Source organism: Triturus cristatus, chromosome 4_1, assembly GCF_964204655.1.
Source record: "Triturus cristatus chromosome 4_1, aTriCri1.1, whole genome shotgun sequence".
In the NCBI taxonomy this organism is placed as follows: domain Eukaryota; kingdom Metazoa; phylum Chordata; class Amphibia; order Caudata; family Salamandridae; genus Triturus; species Triturus cristatus.
Genome location: NC_140585.1, coordinates 65,427,702 through 65,447,646, shown reverse-complemented (window position 1 = coordinate 65,447,646; position 19,945 = coordinate 65,427,702). Strand labels below are relative to the sequence as shown.

Here is a 19,945-nt window from a genome sequence, read left to right as displayed (position 1 = left end):
TGATTCTTTTGGGAAATAATTTTGTACAGTGATTATTACTGGAAAAGAGGCTAGGATAGTCCTCTTTGTGACCAAATATTGGGAAATGGGAAAAGAGCACGCCAATTTTCAAATAGAACCTATATTCATAAACAGGACATGTCAATGTATAACATAAGGGTGTTCCTTGAGGTGAGTTCTGACAGTGCAGTGCTCGTAAATGTGATATAATACAAAAAATATTGAATGACAAAAACACACAAGAGCTTGCTGATAACTATAGCAAGGTAAATGTTGAATGGCAAACAGTTAACTCAAAGTTATGCCCATTTGTAAAGATGTTCAATTAGGCATTTGATTATGTAGACGTCAACGTTTCAACCCGTTTGGTTATATATTGTGGCCAGGTCTTCATCAGGACAGAGACATGGGACACATCCTAAGTAATAAAAAAAGAAAAGTGTGTTCAGTGGTGTGCCTAGCAGTATTGGGCATACACAAATAATGTATGCTATGTAAAGCTTTCACCTCACAAGTCTTGAGGTAACAATTGGTGAACTATGTGTGTGTTACATCATCAGGTAAAAGAATTAGGCAAGAACCCTTTATTGGTTTTCTCACTCTGGCAGTGCAGTCACACTCCATGGCGCTCTGAGACAATGATCCACACACTGTCTCATTGATCACAAAACAAATTTATTGCTGCAAATAATTTAGCCACAGGGGATTGAGGTCAGGGCTGCAGGACAGGGTGTGTTTGTTGGCAGATGTAAGACTATATTGCACAAGTTACTGTTGAATCCTGCGGATGGACTGGATTTGGGGGCTCTGGACATGAGAGCCCCAGTTTTTCCAGCGCTGATACTGCCCGCTGTGCCGGTCACACTCCATGATGTATTGGTATCCACGATAGCCGGGGTACTGATAGCACACCCACCTGCATGGGAAGCAAAGAACGTGTGTGAGACATGGCAATGTGACACAACCAATGTATGGGAGAGACTATCAAGAGAAGCAATGCCGCTTCCTGTTTTACAACAGTAAAGCTCATTTCTTATCCATGTGAATGGTAACACTTTCTCTTTCATGGCACTGACATCACTTCCTTTTTTACAATATAGATGAGTACTAGCTAAGGTCATTTGTTACTGTGGATCACACCATGGAAGTGACTTCCTGTTTCACATTAGTGATGTTGCTTTCATTTGTTTAGCAGCACTTTAACTCCCTGTTTCACCCCAAATAAGTGCTACTGTTGCTGATGTGAATGTGTTGTTTGACATCAGTCACTTTATTTGCAAAGTGTTGACCACAGAGGTATACTGGTGGAGCTACAGAGAACTCACCACTGTGAATAACTTGAATCTGTTCAAACCTCCCATACATCCTTACCCACCTCTCCCCACCCCCTGTAGCTTTGATGCCCCAGTACTCACGCGCCACTCTGCACCCGCATGGATCCGACCTCGTTGTTGAGCCAGCCCATGGCCCGCAAGGAGGGGTAGTCATCTTGAAAATCTACGGAGCGGCCCAGGAAGTTCTCATGCTCGTAGATGCTGATGTGGGAGCTTCGGTGGCTCTAAGAGGGGCACAGCAGGAAACACCATGAACACTGGAGAAGGGTGCTCTTGGTCCTTTGTGAACCCACCCCACCCCCGCCCCTGCATCCCACTTTGACAACCGGCACCATGACATCATGAGAGAGCATGAGCATTGGAAATGGGTGCTCGAGGTCCTTTCTGAAACCCATCCACCCTGACACATACAACCAGCACCTTGACAGCAGAGGAAAGTATGAGCATTGGAGAAGGTTTTTCTAAGTCCTTTCTAAAACCTATTCCCCAGAAACCCATATAGCGCCTTGACAGCGTGAGAGAGTATGAGCATTGGAGAAGGTTGTTCAAAGTCCTTTCTAAAACCTATTCCCTAGACACCCATATATAGCGCCATGACAGGGTGAGAGAGCATGACCATTGGAGGAAGTTGTTCAAAGTCCTTTCTAAAACCTATTCCCCAGACACCCATGTATAGCGCCTTGACTGATTGAGAGAGTATGAGCTTTGGAGAAGGTTCTCAGTCCTTTCTAAAACCTATTCCCAGACACCCATATATAGCACCTTGACAGCGTGAGAGAGTATGAGCATTGGAGAAGGTTGTTCTAAGTCCTTTCTAAAACCTATTCCCCAGACACCATATATAGCGCCTTGACAGCGTGAGAGAGCATGATCATTGGAGAAGGTTTTTCTAAGTCCTTCCTTAAACCTATTCCCCAGACACCCATATATAGCGCCTTGACAGCGTGAGAGAGAATGAGCAATGGAGAAGGTTGTTCAAAGTCCTTTCTAAAACCTATTCCCCAGACACCCATATATAGCGCCTTGATAGCGTGAGAGAGTATGAGCTTTGGAGAAGGTTGTTCTTAGTCCTTTCTAAAACCTATTCCCCAGACACCCATACAAAGCGCCTTGACAGCGTGAGAGAGTATGAGCTTTGGAGAAGGTTGTTCTTAGTCCTTTCTAAAACCTATTCCCCAGACACCATATATAGCGCCTTGACAGCGTGAGAGAGCATGATCATTGGAGAAGGTTGTTCTAAGTCCTTTCTAAAGCCTATTCGCAGACAGCCATATATAGCGCCATGACAGCCTGAGAGAGTATGAGCTTTGGAGAAGGTTCTCAGTCCTTTCTAAAACCTATTCCAGACACCCATATATAGCACCTTGACAGCCTGAGAGAGTATGAGCTTTGGAGAAGGTTGTTCTAAGTCCTTTCTAAAACCTATTGCCCAGACACCCATATATAGCGCCTTGACAGCGTGAGAGAGCATGATCATTGTAGAAGGTTGTTCTAAGTCCTTTCTAAAGCCTATTCGCAGACAGCCATATATAGCGCCATGACAGCCTGAGAGAGTATGAGTTTTGGAGAAGGTTGTTCTAAGTCCTTTCTAAAACCTATTGCCCTGACACCCATATATAGCACCTTGACAGCGTGAGAGAGTATGAGCTTCGGAGAAGGTTCTAAGTCCTTTCTAAAACCTATTTCCCAGACACCCATATGTAGCGCTTTGACAGCGTGAGAGAGTATGAGCATTGGCGAAGGTTGTTCTAAGTCCTTTCTAAAACCTATTCCCCAGAAACCCATATATAGCGCCTTGACAGCGTGAGAGAGTATGAGCATTGGAGAAGGTTGTTCTAAGTCCTTTATAAAACCTATTCCCAGACAGCCATATATAGCACCTTGACAGAGTGAGAGAGTATGAGCATTGGAGAAGGTTCTTCTAAGTCCTTTCTAAAACCTATTCCCCAGACACCCATGTATAGCGCCTTGACAGCGTTAGAGAGCATGAGCATTGAAGAAGGTTCTAAGTCCTTTCTAAAACCTATTCCCCAGACACCCATATATAGCGCCTTGACAGCGTGAGACAGCATGAGCATTGGAGAAGGTTCTAAGTCCTTTCTAAAACCTATTCCCAGACAGCCATATATAGCGCCTTGACAGCGTGAGAGAGCATGAGAATCAGAGAAGGTTGTTCTAAGTCCTTTCTAAAACCTATTCCCAGACAGCCATATATAGCGCCTTGACAGCGTGAGAGAGCATGAGAATCAGAGAAGGTTGTTCTAAGTCCTTTCTAAAACCTATTCCCAGACAGCCATATATAGCGCCTTGAAAGCGTGAGAGAGCATGAGAATCAGAGAAGGTTGTTCTAAGTCCTTTCTAAAACCTATTCCCAGACACCCATATATAGCACCTTGACAGCGTGAGAGAGTATGAGCATTGGAAAAGGTTCTTCTAAGTCCTTTCTAAAACCTATTCCCCAGACACCCATGTGTAGCGCCTTGACAGCGTTAGAGAGCATGAGCATTGAAGAAGGTTCTAAGTCCTTTCTAAAACCTATTCCCCAGACACCCATATATAGCGCCTTGACAGCGTGAGACAGCATGAGCATTGGAGAAGGTTCTAAGTCCTTTCTAAAACCTATTCCCAGACAGCCATATATAGCGCCTTGACAGCGTGAGAGAGCATGACCATTGGAGAAGGTTGTCTAAGTCCTTTCTAAAACCTATTTCCCAGACAGCCATATATAGCGCCTTGAAAGCGTGAGAGAGCATGAGAATCAGAGAAGGTTGTTCTAAGTCCTTTCTAAAACCTATTCCCAGACAGCCATATATAGCGCCTTGAAAGCGTGAGAGAGCATGAGAATCAGAGAAGGTTGTTCTAACTAAGTCCTTTCTAAAACCTATTCCCAGACACCCATATATAGCGCCTTGAAAGCGTGAGAGAGCATGAGCATTGGAGAAGGTTGTTCTAAGTCCTTTCTAAAACCTATTTCCCAGACACCCATATATAGCGCCTTGAAAGCGTGAGAGAGCATGAGCATTGGAGAAACCTGCTCTTGGCCCTTTCTGGACCCATTCCTGGGACACCCACAACCAGCGCCTTGTAATTTAAGAACCACTTTTACTCTGTGTAGTGCCGGATTGGTGGAAGCGTGTGCCACATAAAGATCTAATTGCCCAAAAACAGTTCCTTTAAGTGACTTTCAGGTGTACAACCATGAGGCACAGCCCTGGCGACTGAAGCCCACCAGAGCTGAAATAATCACAGCACGGGGTCTATCATTAGTCTAGCATTGAGCAGTCAGCTATAGGTGATCAATAAGAGAGTAAAGCTAGAAATGGAGTCCATAATATTCCCCCACATTCCAGTAGGGAAGCACTAAGGGCCTGACTTAGATCTTGTGGGATGGGTTACTCCGCCATGACGGTGACAGATATCACATCCGCCAAAATATAATTCCCATTATGTCCTAAGGGATTTATATTTCCGCGGACAGGATGTCCATTACCGTTGTCATGGAGTAACCCGTCCACCAAGATCGAAAGCAGGCCGTTAGAGCCTGATTTAGATGTTAGTGGACATGTTACTCTATCTCAAAGGTGTTGGATATTGCATCCGCCTAAATATAAATTCCATTTTATCCTATACGATTTATGTTTCGGCGGACGGATATCCGTCACCGTTGTGATGGAGTTACCCATCCAACGAGATCTAAATCAGACCCTCAGTCCATCCTGGCCTGAATCTTAGGCTCAGGGCCATCCTTGCTGCTTCCCTGCAACGAGGACCTTGAGATTGGGAAAGACCGTGAGCGTCACCCCTGACGAGACTCTACTCTATATCGGGACTGAACCTCCATTTTTCTGCAGTTTTACGTAGCGCGGACTCGATCTGAATGTATTGGAGCACTTTACATGAGCACCAGTTACATTACACAAGGACACATTCATCTTTTCGTTTTTGTTTTGTAGACACGGGGAGATGAAGTGATTTTCCTAGAATCACAGGATGCTGAGCCGACGCTGAGGCTCAAACCTAGTTGTTTCCCAGTTCCAAAGTCAGCAGCTCTGGTTGTAACACACCATCCTCTCCTCTCCGGAGTTTAAGGATGGACAGGTGTCTCTGTAGTTCGAGGGTTACAGAAATGTTCTGCTAACCCCTCACGAGCCTTAAACAGGGGGGTCATTAAATTTGCCCTGCCTTCATTCCTTTTTATTAATATAAACCTCTATTGTTTCAGCTTGAACCTCTTCTTAGCACAAGCCTTTCATCATTTTCACTAATTTGGGGGCCCAACTCTTTGACCCCGGGCTATCTGCTAAAACAGCTGGAGGCCTGGACTCATGCCTGGCCCTCATACAGGTTGGATGGAGGAGAAGGGCTGCCAGTTTACGGAAGGGCCACAGGCAGCCGTGGACCATAAATCTGACTCCGGGATGTAACAGCACCTTTTTTGGCTCACGGTTCTTGGATGGGTGCAAACCGGTTGTCTGAAGACACCCAACCTCTCTCCCACTCTCGTGGTTAAAGCTGCCGTTGACTTACTGCTCTTTTGGGGAAAGGGGTGAACAGTGGAACAGGCCAAGCCCCATCACTGAGGATGTAAAAGTTGCCCTTCTCACAATCTGCACTGTCAGTGGCTTGTCAGGGGTACTAAGAGTTATATAAATGTAATTTCCATAAAATGGAGGACCCTTCCATTTTTCTGTGAAGCTGCAGTAATCCCGATCTCTGACAGAGGGCGCTCATTCAGTGGTATGGTGCCACACCACTCGCCAGTCACTGTGGAAAGTGTTGTGCTTACACTCTCCTGCAGGGAGCGCTCACAAGCCACGTGGCTCTGATTGAGGGCTGTGTAAGTTGCTGTTCTCAGTCTTTTTCTTTTCAATGGCGGCTGTTCATGGCCCAGGCCACACTCGGGCTGCTGGTAGCGCCACGCTCACATGCGAGTGATGTCATGCAAGCAGTGACAAAAGCCACGCCCCTTTACACAGAGCCATGCAAGCTGCTGTGCTCCCACGCTCCTGTAGACGGTGCTCATGCACGGGCACAGGCCAGGCCCCTTCTTAGGGTCTTGGGAAAGCTGCAGCATTCATGCCCGCCAGGGTTAAGTTTGGCTTCTTTTCCACAGAAAATTCTGTCCATGTGTTCATGTTTTAAGATTCTGCAAAGGCCTGGACATGACACTTGAATAGAACTTTATTAAAAATTGTCTGTATTCATTTTAAGCATGACCTTTCTGTCTTTGTTTAATCATTAGTCAGGGATCATTAGGAGAGCTCTGGGGCACAATTAATTTAAAGTGTTTTTGTCTTATATTTACTGTTTTAAGTGTGTATTGATAAGGATTAACTTCCAAATGTTTATGCCAGCTGTGACATTAAAATAATGCATAAGCCTGGATAAAAACGAACCGGTGGCATCCCCATGGGGGTTTGTTCATGGCACCGCTCACATTATTCCCTCTAGGCTGCTGAGATGCTGCTAAAAGCACCAGTTCACCCTCTCCGTGAATAGTGACACAGGCCTCGCCCCTCCACAAGGAGCTGTGAAGACTGCTCCGCTCCCTGTCCACTAGAGGGCACTCATAGAGTGCCATTGCCCATGTCCCTTCTATGTGTCGAGTAAGCTGCAGTACTCACATTCTCCTGCAGGAGGCGCCGATGCACTGGAAGAGCTCCCTTTGCATAATTAATGATTTTCGCGACACAAGAACATTTCGAGGGACCAATCTAGAAAGCACCCTAAAATCAGGAGGGCGGAAGCGTCCTGGGTACTCACCGCCGAGAAGACGGGCCGGAAGGACATGAGGCGCTCCACGTGGTAGGCGTTACTTCCGCTCCAGCTGTCCCAACGGGGGTACTCGCCCCGCTCCAGGATGAACTGCTGCCCCTCGAAGCCGTGGTGCTCAAAGCCCACCCAGCTGTGGGGAAGGAGATGGGAGGGAAGAGAGGGAAAGCGTGAGATATTAGGGTTCAGACAAGAGGGTGAGGAAACAAGAGAGAAGGGGGGAGCAGACAGCGATGTAGCGAAGGACAGAGAGGAAGAAAGAGAAGCGAGAAAGAGACGACAATAAGACGTGGTAGGAATAATGGAAAGCAGGAACCATAAAGGAGAGGAGAAAAGAAAGCGGGGAGAGGGAGAGAGACGGAGAGAGGACAAAATAAGAGAAAGAACGGGAAGCATATCAAGTAGAAAGAAAACAGAAGACAGACATGAGCTGAGTAAGTAATTGATGTCATATAAGACAAGAGAAGGTGGACAAGAAAAGCAGAAAAAAGAAAACAATAGAAGGATAGGGCATGTTCAAAAGTCAACACACCATAAAATAATGTATTAATGAAGTTACTTCCATCTGTAGTGACCACACCATAAAATAATTTAGTAAAGCCGTGTGTTTTGGATACATACATATATATATATATTTTTTTTTACCGCGTTGGGACTGCAGCAAACCTCCATACATTGGCGAACATAGGACACGGACCTCAAGTAAGTGCAAAGTTAATTTATTTAAAGTAGACAGCCATAACGTTTTGCCTCCTCCGAGCCTTGCTCACATATATATATATTCCACAAACTCCGTTGCTGCAACTCCTCTTCCCCTGGAACAAACGGATGCGAACCACAAATTAAGTGCTCAAGTTTTGAGTTTATTGCTGTTTTGCCACCATGACCGCCATGACGCGCTTCGGCCTGCCTGGGCCTTGTTCAATATATGTTATATTATGAGTGTATCTTTTAGCATAACGCCATTTAAAACCATCTCGTAAAGTATAAAATCTTAGAAAATAGTAATTTAATTGAGTGGGGCTTCTAAGAGCTAAAAAAAAAAAGGCTGCATGACCTCAGGGTTATGAATTCTCACCCCTTGAAAAATAAGGTGCAAATGCGCCACACTATGAGGACTTCCCTCCGCCATGACAGACAGCTCTCTCCATCAGAACAAAACAACCCTCCCTCTGCCCACTGAGCAGAGCAAGCATTTTCAAAGCCAATAGTTCTGACTTGTATTTTAATCCCTGACTAAAACAATATAAAAAATCTTGATGTATTAAGAAGACCAAACAAATGTTGTTCCTGTACACAGGTGTAGAATGTAATGTAGGGGGGAGGGGGGGGGGGGTCAGTGTATGTTTGAGATATAAATAGTCCCTCCTACATTTCAAGTGCTTCAGAGGTCTGGAAGATACATCAAAGTGCCTATTGCATGAGGTGAATGGAGTAATCCTCTAGGAGGAGCCAGACTCCAATGTGTGTATATTTCCAAAAATAGTTAACAATAGGGTAGAGCAACTACTATCATCAAGCCAGACTTAAAAAGCATCCCAGCACTACATTGTGAGAATATCACCCTGCTTCAGGGCTTTAAGTGGGCCGGGTCTCACAGGGTCTGAGCACCGGCAGTTTTTTAAGGGGTGGGCCTCGAAACTGGTTTCTATCGGGCTCTGTTTTGTGCCCTGGCACAGACGGCTTGTTTTTTCCCAGACTGCAGTGACAGCAGGCACATGGATGTGCGCTGCTCTCACTTCTCACTAGTGTAGAAGTTACAGCATGACGTCATGCCGGTGAGCCTTGTAGGGAAAGGGAAATCCTTTAAAGAGAGTCCTTTTCTCTCTGGATTTCCCTTCTCTTTTTTAAACTCTGGAGCAGCAACATTGTCGTGGGGTCACCAGGGCTTTAAGTGGAAGCTTTTTCAATAATTTTCAATAATATTCAAGCCATAGTTGCTGCTTATTTATCATATGCAATTAACAATCATCGACAAAGCCAAAAGTCCTGACTTGTTGTAGGTATGATGTTACTTGTTGTATCATATATCTAGATGCAATGACAGAAACAGCAAAATACAAGGCGGGCGGCACACTATGCTAATCACAGATTTTTAGCTTATGTGTTTTTTAGCCACGCCCTTAATTACATTGGTCACGTCCCTTTGAGAGACCCCCCAGTTTTTTCATCCCACTTAGCCCTGCCCTGCTTGGTCAATGTCCCAAGATAAGGAGGGAGACCTAACACGACATCAAGAAGTGAAAGTCAGATCATGTATTCCACTATTTATTTTATACTTCTGGCCTGGCTGTGGTGTCTGAATTTGAGTTTTAGGTAAGCACACTAAATCATGTTCACCGGCCATCTGTTCTCCCAGGTAGAAAGTGCCTATAGCTGTGCTCAAATGCAGAGTTCCCATTAGTACCCTTTTCAACCACGTGGTGGCAGGAGAGTACAATGTATCGGTGCACTCATTCAACAACAAAGCAGGGCACAAAATGATTTCCGTTTCATAAGTAATTGCGAAACTGGCCCACCTCCTGTAGGATGCAGTAAAACAGTTATTACTTGACTCAGCGCTAAAAGGTAAACTCTGCTGTAAAAACTTAAAAAAGATGCAGAAAAGATTATGTGAATGTGCAGCGCATCGCCCAGACCCAGCAGTGCCCAGACGGTGCCAGCAGATGGCGCTCCCTCTTTCCTCTCCGGGACGAGTTGCCTCAGCCTAGCTGGCCAGGATATGCAGTCTATGCCGCCATTATGAAAATATCCAAATGTATACGCAGACTTTGCACAACGTAGTACATTTGCTGGGAATTAAGAAATCTGCGGGGGGTTAAGAAATTTGCGTTTTCCAAAAATAAAATATAACACGGAAGTTGCTGAGTCGTCCTGCTCTTTCCCCTAGGATTGGGTAAAATAGATCACTCTAGTGAACCTCAAATAGGGCCAGACACGTCTGTGATTGTTGAATATCGTTGAGAGGTACACGTTTTTGCCCGACAGTCCGAGTTCAAAGGGATTCTGCCTTTAATGTTAAATATTTTGAGCTTTCTTTGGCACGTGAATGCAAAAATGAGGGCCTGTTCTGATGCACATGCTCGACGAAAGCCATGTCTACTGCACCGTTCAGAATATGTCCTTTTCCCACCATTTCTTACATTTTCTTTCTAGTCGCAGATGTATTTCTTTGAACGGAATGGGAGCATTTCTTTCCTTAAAAGGTGAATATTTTGCAGGTCCTTCCTCGTTGTTTCTCAGTAACAGGGCGTTATGAGAGGAAACCCCCCGTCAGGTTTCTACAACGTGCACGTTTTTGAAAACATTTAAGTAAAAGGCTCCCCCCCACCCCCCAATGTTGTATCATGTGTAATAAAATATATTTTAGTGCCCCGACTTTTTAAAAAAATACTTTTAAGTTTTTTTGATAACCTCACTTTTATTACGTTTTAATTAAAAATAAGTTTGTGATAGATTATGTATATTATATTTTGACTGCCCATTCAATTATTTACCTAAAAGGTTTGATTTAATAACGTCTAGTGACGTGTCAATTTTTACCCAAAATGTTTTAATTTATGTTTAACTAAACATCTACTTCAATTATTTTATCGACTTTCCAGCTCTACTTTTTAATATAAAATTCCTCTTTTTTGTCCTAAAATTATTTTGCTTAGAGCAGCATATATATACACTGATTTTTTTCGGTATGATGTGCATTTCTATTTAGTCAGAAGAGAATTTGCCCTGTAACAGAAAACGAAGGTGAAAGTTACATTTTCCTCTAAGACAAACATACATATATTTGAAACCCATTGTAAAGCTAGTCCTGCTGCGGCCCCAGCCCTTCCCACACTCACGCTCCGCACTCCACGCGCAGCGAGCGCACGTTGGTGAAGCCGCGCTCCTGGATGTTGTGGCACTCGGAGGTGAACTCCTGGCAGTTTCCCTGGAAGTCTTCCTGTTCCCAGACCAGGATCTGAGGAGAGAGGGAGATGGTTAGAGGCGGAAGGGATGTGCCCGGATGTAGGAGTGCAGGGGTTAATTTGTAAAGCAATGAGTGCCAGGGCCCTTGTCAGGAGGACACAGCAGCTTGCCCCATGTATTGCCCCTGCCAAGGACAGCACCTACACAACTACTAACCACCACACCTCTACAAGTGTGACAATGTATACTAATCGAGGCACTCAAAGCTGTAGGAATGGCTTGGGTGGCACGTATTAATGACTGTTAATGTATATTAGGTTAATAAACAGCTATTGATGTGCTCATGTCCAAATTAGACAGACAGCTCCACCATGTGGCAGACTGTCACAAGCGCAGGTGCTAAGAATTAAGTGCCAATGCCGAGCACCGGAAACCATTGGCTCAAATTAAGCTCTGTGGTGTGCCCTAGTGTAAGAGATGTGGTGTACCACAGGAGAGCAGAAGGGTTCTGGTGAAGGAGATGTGATGTGCTCTGCTTTTAAGTTTCACACAAACGTCTCCAGAAAATCTGAATGTCGGGGAATGTAGCTGGAAATAACATTTGAGTTTTAGCTAAAACATTTTGAAAGCGACTGCAATGCATATTTACTAGAAATTAGTTTATCGTCTGGTGCCGTGTTATCAGCAACACTAAGATCCAGCCCGGGCCATTCCTTTAATAGACTGGTGCTTTCTGGGAGTTGTAGTTCTGGTTCGCTACAGTTGAACCAAGTTGGGCTAAGTAGTTGTCTAGATAATGACTTGTAGAGAAAACCCTGGACTGGAATACTGTGTCCCTGATGACATGGAGTCAGCTGGTCGCCTTATCTACATGAGGTCACGTTAGAGAAGGTACTTGGGGGCTGGGTAGAGAGACCTCCCTGCAGTGAGCAAAATAAATGCTGCTTAATCTGACTATTTGGAAATAAGTAACAGGAACTTTAATGCATACAGCTCCAAACGCCCCTCAGAAGATTGGCGCCCTGGGCATGGGCCCAGCCTCCCTCCCCCTGCCAAAAGCTGGCTCTGACCATAGTGGCTGTGTTACTGTTACTCAACTCATTCCTTCAGTCACGGGGGTGATGAACGGATGAGACAGCCCCTGAAATCAGAACACGGGTCTCTGAAGTCGATGCATGAAGCCACTGAAATATTTTTTGGGGGTGTTGGAACCTGGACCCTGATTGCTAGGAATGCATCTCCGCAGCCGGCGCATCAACCTGCTCTGCCCTTCTAACGCAGGGAGTGGCCGGTCCCAATGCCCATTCCACCAGTGGCCTCTTTCGTAACAGAATCTTTTCATTTGTTGTGAACTATTCTGTCTGCCCTGGGCAGCCTCCTCCTCCGGCATCCTGAGCAGCCAGCAGCGCCCCTGTGTGGTTTCATGCCCCCCCACCCCCCGCCCTGACGTTCGTACCTTCCAGAAGGGGGCGAAGCCCATGGTCAGGTCCGGCTGAGAGGTTCTTGTTCGGAGCATCTTTGACTGTCTGTGGAAAGCAGAGGATCACGGGGTTAATATTACTCTAAAGGTGCCGGAGTGCACAACACAAACTCGTGGCGTGTGAATGATGTGTTACTACATAGTCCTCCGGTTATCGACCTTGAAAGGATGAAAGGTTCAGTTTTCCCTATTCAGGGCACAAGGCCTAAAAAAAGAAGTGGGGGGACCGGTCAAGTTAGGCAGTATGCAAGAGACATCATCGCACGTGATATCAAATTGGGTGACATCACACGTGGTATCACAGGAAGTGGCATCACAACCCATGACCTCGCAGGACGTGAAATCACAAGAAGTGACATCCGATCTTAAGACCTCAAACTTATGTTTAGAAGGTCTATCATGAGTACATTTGAGCGAATTACAACATTTAAGAAATGAGATTATGCGTGGGGGGTTGTGCCAAAAGAGGGACGCAACCCTGATGCAAAATCTGTGCCTCAATTTATACATCTTGGGCCTCATTTATGAGCCACTGGCGTAGGGCCGCGCCACAAGTCTTCTTGCCATGCTGCCCTATGCCAATGTGAAAGGGCAGGTATGCTCCCTATTTATGAAATACGGTGCATACCTGTCCCCCCCTTGCACTGGTGCACAATGAGCTGCCTAGGGCCAACGTAGGCATCCCTGCACCATGGTGCAAGAGTGCCTTGGTTGCAGGCAGGATTGGTTATGTGCAGGAAGGGGCACCGTCCTGCACAGAAACAATTCAGAGAGGCGTTTTCCTCTTTCTACACGTCAGACTTTGTTATGGTCCCACACACACATTGCAAATAACAAGTGACAAAGCTGTTCCTAAAGGGGATGGGAAAGGATGTACCATGTAGGAAGGTATCTGTTATGGATATTGGAGCCCTCACACAGCCATCGGGATATTGTGAATCACATACCCTTCAGGATGTAATGTAACATCATCGGGTTGCTCCTACGTCGAGTCGGCTGGTGCAATACCCGATGGGCTCTTATTTAGAGAGCACTCTTGTGGAGATCTTTTATATCCAAGATAGCCGGTGGTTCAAATGGAATAGTGGGGCTTGATAATAATGTGGATGAATGTTAAAAAGGGGAGGGAGTACTATCTCAACAGTTTTATTACTATGTCTCCTCACCTGATTAAAAACATGAGGTGAAGTGATAGTAACTCAGGTCTATGTTCTGGGTTATCTACACTGCCTCGTCATGGTCAACATGTTTCTCACTATAACTGAGCTATACTCAAGTGATTCATCAGGACCTAGAAATTCTATCTACAGGTCTATCCAAGAAGATTATGTGATAGACAACAAGCGTTTATGTATATAACTGGTATTGTTACCTGCGGCTCGGTCTACCTGTATGGAGAATGGGAGACCAAAATCGTTAAGGAACGCTCATTCACAAAACAGTTATCGTACATGGTGCGGGTGGAACGTGCATTCACAATGAAGGTGCACATTCTGTGATTAAAAACACACAAAAGCCTCGTGAAGTGATCACTCTAAAGGTGTTTCAACAGCAGTAGTTGGACTTACCCTATATACTCCATAGGATAAACCACTACAGTCCCTGGTAGGCTGCGCAAGGAGTTCCTTGCGTTCTGTATTGGTGTATGGGGGCAGTGTTTAAAAACAGGTTAGATAAATGCAATACTCCAGGGTCATTAACACCCCTTCTCTTGGATGCCACAGTGTTTAAAAACAGGTTAAATAAATGCAATACTCCAGGGTCATTAACACCCCTTCTCTTGGATCCACACCAGTAATATATTGCAATTATAATGGGGATCAATGGCTGTGAATAGAGCTAGGAAGTGCCAGGAGAACAACTGCTCTCAGTAATGGTCAGTCAGTAAGAAAACGCGTTGCATGAAATAAATAGTAATGAAAATCTCACGCAGAGCGGAAAACAGGACAAGAAAGCGTGTCTCATAGATAAATGCTCCTTACAATATTTTGTGTGGGTCTATGTGTTCCCGTATGTGTAGGTGGAAAGCAGGTCTCAAACTAGATGAACCGATAGTCAAGTAACTCGGCGTGGCATCGCTATGTGGTTATAAATATGCATGGTAGAGCTAAAACATGTAAAGAGACATGAGGTTTTACTTACTGACACGCCGAGTCCGTGTCGCTCGTAGACCTACCCCGCACTACCAGGACTGGGGGGTGGGGTTCAGCGGTCTCGTGTGTGTTTAAAGCGGATGTGCGTCACCGCCCATGTGGGGTTAGAATGCGTGAGATTTTCATTACTATTTATTTCATGCAACGCGTTTTCTTACTGACTGACCATTACTGAGAGCAGTTGTTCTCCTGGCACTTCCTAGCTCTATTCACAGCCATTGATCCCCATTATAATTGCAATATATTACTGGTGTGGATCCAAGAGAAGGGGTGTTAATGACCCTGGAGTATTGCATTTATTTAACCTGTTTTTAAACACTGCCCCCATACACCAATACAGAACGCAAGGAACTCCTTGCGCAGCCTACCAGGGACTGCAGTGGTTTATCCTATGGAGTATATAGGGTAAGTCCAACTACTGCTGTTGAAACACCTTTAGAGTGATCACTTCATGTGGCTTTTGTGTGTTTTTAATCCCCCCCCCCTACACAGAATGTGCACCTTCATTGTAAATGCACGTTCCACCCGCACCATGTACGATAACTGTTTTGTGAATGAGCGTTCCTTAACGATTTTGGTCTCCCATTCTCCATACAGGTAGACCGAGCCGCAGGTAACAATACCAGTTATATACATAAACGCTTGTTGTCTATCACATAATCTTCTTGGATAGACCTGTAGATAGAATTTCTAGGTCCTGATGAATCACTTGAGTATAGCTCAGTTATAGTGAGAAACATGTTGACCATGACGAGGCAGTGTAGATAACCCAGAACATAGACCTGAGTTACTATCACTTCACCTCATGTTTTTAATCAGGTGAGGAGACATCGTAATAAAACTGTTGAGATAGTACTCCCTCCCCTTTTTAACATTCATCCACATTATTATCAAGCCCCACTATTCCATTTGAACCACCGGCTATCTTGGATATAAAAGATCTCCACAAGAGTGCTCTCTAAATAAGAGCCCATCGGGTATTGCACCAGCCGACTCGACGTAGGAGCAGCCCGATGATGTTACATTACATCCTGAAGGGTATGTGATTCACAATATCCCGATGGCTGTGTGAGGGCTCCAATATCCATAACAGATACCTTCCTACATGGTACATCCTTTCCCATCCCCTTTAGGAACAGCTTTGTCACTTGTTATTTGCATATTTTGGGCACACTTAGCTGGACCTTACCAAAAGCCCTTTTGGCCCCCCCCTTCTTTCTTGTTGATTCCCACACACACATTCACATGCCCCCTTGGGAACCCCTTGACCCCAGAATAAAGACACGTCCCACTAGGGCTACAAGCCTGTGTTCAAGAGCCCCCTCTCCCCCCCTCAGGCTTTGGTGCGATCTCACGTGGCAATGTTTATTTATGGAGCCCCAGATCTTCTCAAAAGATCCCAGTGTCGGTAACGACAGCCAGTCCATTCCAGAGGGGCAGGGTCAGTACCCCTCTGTAACCCCTGAGCCATCCGGTCCTATATGTGGATAGGGTTCGTACCCCTCTGTAAGCCACTAAGCCGTCAGGACCTATATGTGAGAGGATCAGTACCCCTCAATTAATCCCACGAGCAGAGGGTGTTATAGGGCCTGTATCACTGTAAATCTCCTGAGCCATGCGGACCTCTAGCAGATAGGGTCTGTACCCTTCGGTAAGCCCCTGGGCTACCCAATCCTAGATGTGATAGCGTAAGTACCCTTGTATTAATCTCCAGGGCTATACGGTCCTATGGGTGATAGGGTCAGTACCCCTCTGTTAATCCCCAGAGCCATCTGGTTCTATAGCTGATAGGGTCAGTACGTCTCTGTTAATCCCCAGAGCCATCCGGTTCTATAGGTGATCGGGTCAGTAACACTCTGTTAATCCCCAGTGCCATCTGGTTCTATAGGTGATAGGGTCAGTACGTCTCTGTTAATCCCCAGAGCCATCTGGTTCTATAGGTGATAGGGTCAGTACGTCTCTGTTAACCCCCAGAGCCATCCGGTTCTATAGGTGATAGGGTAAGTAACCCTCTGTTAATCCCCAGAGCCATCTGGTTCTATAGGTGATAGGGTCAGTAACCCTCTGTTAATCCCCAGAGCCATCTGGTTCTATAGGTGATAGGGTCAGTAACCCTCTGTTATTCCCCAGAGCCATCTGGTTCTATAGGTGATAGGGTCAGTACGTCTCTGTTAATCCCCAGAGCCATCTGGTTCTATAGGTGATAGGGTCAGTATGTCTCTGTTAACCCCCAGAGCCATCCGGTTCTATAGGTGATAGGGTCAGTAAACCTCTGTTAATCCCCAGAGCCATCTGGTTCTATAGGTGATGGGGTCAGTACCCTTCTGTTAATCTTCTGAGCCATCCGGTTTATAAAGGTGATATTGTCTGATGGTCTGTATCCTTGTTAATCCCCAGAGCCATCCGGTTCTATAGGTGATAGGGTCAGTAACCCTCTGTTAATCCCCAGAGCCATCTGGTTCTATAGGTGATAGGGTCAGTACGTCTCTGTTAATCCCCAGAGCCATCCGGTTCTATAGGTGATAGGGTCAGTAACCTTCTGTTAATCCCCAGAGCCATCTGGTTCTATAGGTGATAGGGTCAGTACCCTTCTGTTAATCTTCTGAGCCATCCGGCTCATAAAGGTGATATTGTCTGATGGTCTGTGTCCTTGTTAATCCCCTGAGCCATCCGGGTCCTAGAGGTCACAGGCTCAGCACCATTCTGTGCATCCCTGAGCCATCGGGTTCTATAGGTGATCGGCTCCGCACCCCTCTGTTAATCCCCTGAGCCATCCGGTTCTATAGGTGATAGGGGTTGTACCCCTCCGTTAATCCCCTCAGTCACCCCATGTTTGAGGTGATAGGCTCGGTATCCATGTATCACCCAGTGCTGGAGGTGAAAGGCTCTGTATCCCTGTAACACCCAGTGCTGGAGATGAACGGGTCTGCATTCATGTATCACCGGAGGTGAAGGCTCTCTATTCCTTTACTACCCAATGCTGGAGGGGAAAGGCTCTGTATTCCTGTATCAACTCAGTTTTAGAGAAGAAATGCTCGACATTCCTGTACCACCCAGAGCAAGATGTGAAAGGTTCTCTATTCCTTTACCACCCAGTGATAGAGGTGAAATGCTCTGTATTACTGTACCACCCAGTGCCGAGGTGAAAGGCTCTCTATTCCTGTACCACCCAGTGCTGGAGGTAAAAGGCTCTGTATTCCTATATCACCCAGCGCTGGAGGTGAAAGGCTCTGTATCCCTGTACCACCCAGTGCTGGATGTGAAAGGTTCTGTATTCCTGTATTACCCAGTGCTGGAAGTGAAAGGTTCTGTATTCGTGTATCACCCAGTGCTGGAAGGGAAAGGCTCTGTATTCCTGTATCACCCAGCGCTGGAGGTGAAATGCTCTGTATCCATGTACCTCCCAGTGCCTGAGGTGAAAGGCTCTCTATTCCTGTACCACCAAGTGCTGGATGTGAAAGGCTCTGTATTCCTGTATTACCCAGTGCTGAAGGTGAAAGGTTCTGTATTCCTGTATCACCCAGTGCTGGAAGGGAAAGTCTCTGTATTCCTGTATCACCCAGTGCTGGAGCAGAAAGGTTGTCTATCCCTGTACTACCCAATGCTGGAGGTAAAAGATGAAAGACTCTGTATCCCTGTAACAAACACCCAGTGATAGAGGTGACAGTCTCTGTATCCCTGTAACATCCACTGCTAGCGGTGAAAGGCTCTGTGTTCCTGTACCACCCAGTCCTAGAGGTGAAAGTCTCTATATCCCTGTACCAACCAGTGCCAGAGGTGAAAGGCTCTGTATTCCTGTACCACCCAGTGCCTGTGGTGAAAGGCTCTTTGTTCCTGTATCACTCCGTTTTACAGGTGAAAGGCTCTGTATCCCTGTACCACCCAGTGCTGGAGGTAAAAGGCTCTGTATCCCTGTATCACCCAGTGCCGGAGGTGAGGGCTCTCTATTCCTGTACCATCCAGTGCTGGATATGAAAAGCTCTGTATTCCTGTATCACCCAGTGATAGAGGTAAAAGGCTCTGTATTCCTGTATCACCCAGTATTAGAGGTGAAAGGCTCTGTATTCCTGTACCACCCAGTGATAGCAGTGAAAGGCTCTGTATCCCTGTATCACCCAGTACTAGAGGTGAAATGCTCTGTATTCCTGTACCACCCAGTCATAGAAGTGAAAGGCTCTGTATCCCTGTATCACCTAGAATTAGAGGTGAAAGGCTCTGTATTCCTGTACCACCCAGTGATAGAAGTGAAAGGCTCTGTATCCCTGTATCACCTAGAATTAGAGGTGAAAGGCTCTGTATTCCTGTACCACCCAGTGATGGAAGTGAAAGGCTCTGTATCCCTGTATCACCCAGTATTAGAGATGAAAGGCTCTGTAGCTCTGTGTCAGAAAGAATTACTGTTTCGAGTCTATTGAGCACCCATTTCCTACAGGTGAGTGACTTCTCTGCATCCTGTCCTACAGGCGAATGGCTGTGTCAGTTCACCGAGCCCCCTTATGCCCTAAAGTAGATGGCACTGCCAGTCCCCCTGAGCACTATGTTCTGGCCATCACAGGCCGAGCCTGTCCTCTCAGCCCTTCAGAACCTATAGGCGCATTGCTGTCTTGTTATCTGAGCCCCGTATATCCGTGCCAGTCTCACGGTGTCCTGTGATGTCATTTTTCTAGCTCTTAGTACAGCTAGTGTCCTTTCTAGGCGCTGGGCTGATGAGTCGTATGTCTGGACGAGTCTCCATCGTAAGTGTCAAGCACTGACTGAAAAGCAAGGATGGTTTTAATTGTTCAGAGGGTGTTGGCCAGTGAGCTCCACCGTCTTGCTCCTCGGTGGTCTAGCGCCTAGAGGTGGTGAACCTCCCCCCCGCCCCCAGGTGAGCTGCAGCGCCCCCTTACCTTAGCGGAGTAGCCCTGGAGCGCTTCAGGGGTCTGGCGAGAGAGGTACTCATGCAGCGAGGATCACAGGACCTGTTGGCTGGGGCTTTATATAGAGAGGGCCTCTTTAAAGGGACAGGCGAGGGGCAGGAGAGACAGCCCCTTCCAGGGAGGAGTGCGCTCAGCAGTTCAGGGCCCGGGGCACACGGAGGGAAGAGAGGCCAGGGCAGAGGGCCGGGGCTGGGAGGGCAGCGAGACCGCATCCATTGGTTAGAAACAGAAGGCTCAGCAGTTCTGGGTCCGGCACACACAAAGGGAGGAGAGGCCAGCGCCCAGGGCGGGCGTCAGGGCGCAGAGGGGCACAGAGGGAGGCGAGCATCAGCGAAAGTCGCATAATACACGGATTTGGGAGAAGCTACCAGCAGCAGG

General features: G+C 46.4%; 1 protein-coding gene across 1 annotated transcript; it reads right to left on the bottom strand.

Moving 5' to 3' along the window:
* Positions 1-655: 655 nt before the first annotated feature.
* On the bottom strand, positions 656-19,660 carry LOC146839537 (beta-crystallin A1-like). The gene is made up of 6 exons (XM_085651594.1): positions 19,538-19,660; positions 12,472-12,541; positions 10,949-11,067; positions 7,098-7,239; positions 1,416-1,558; positions 656-916 (listed from the first exon to the last, which is right to left on the bottom strand). The coding sequence occupies exons 1-6, from the start codon at positions 19,588-19,590 to the stop codon at positions 769-771; spliced, it is 675 nt and encodes a 224-aa protein (XP_085507720.1). The 5' UTR covers positions 19,591-19,660; the 3' UTR covers positions 656-768.
* Between the last annotated feature and the right edge of the window lie 285 nt (positions 19,661-19,945).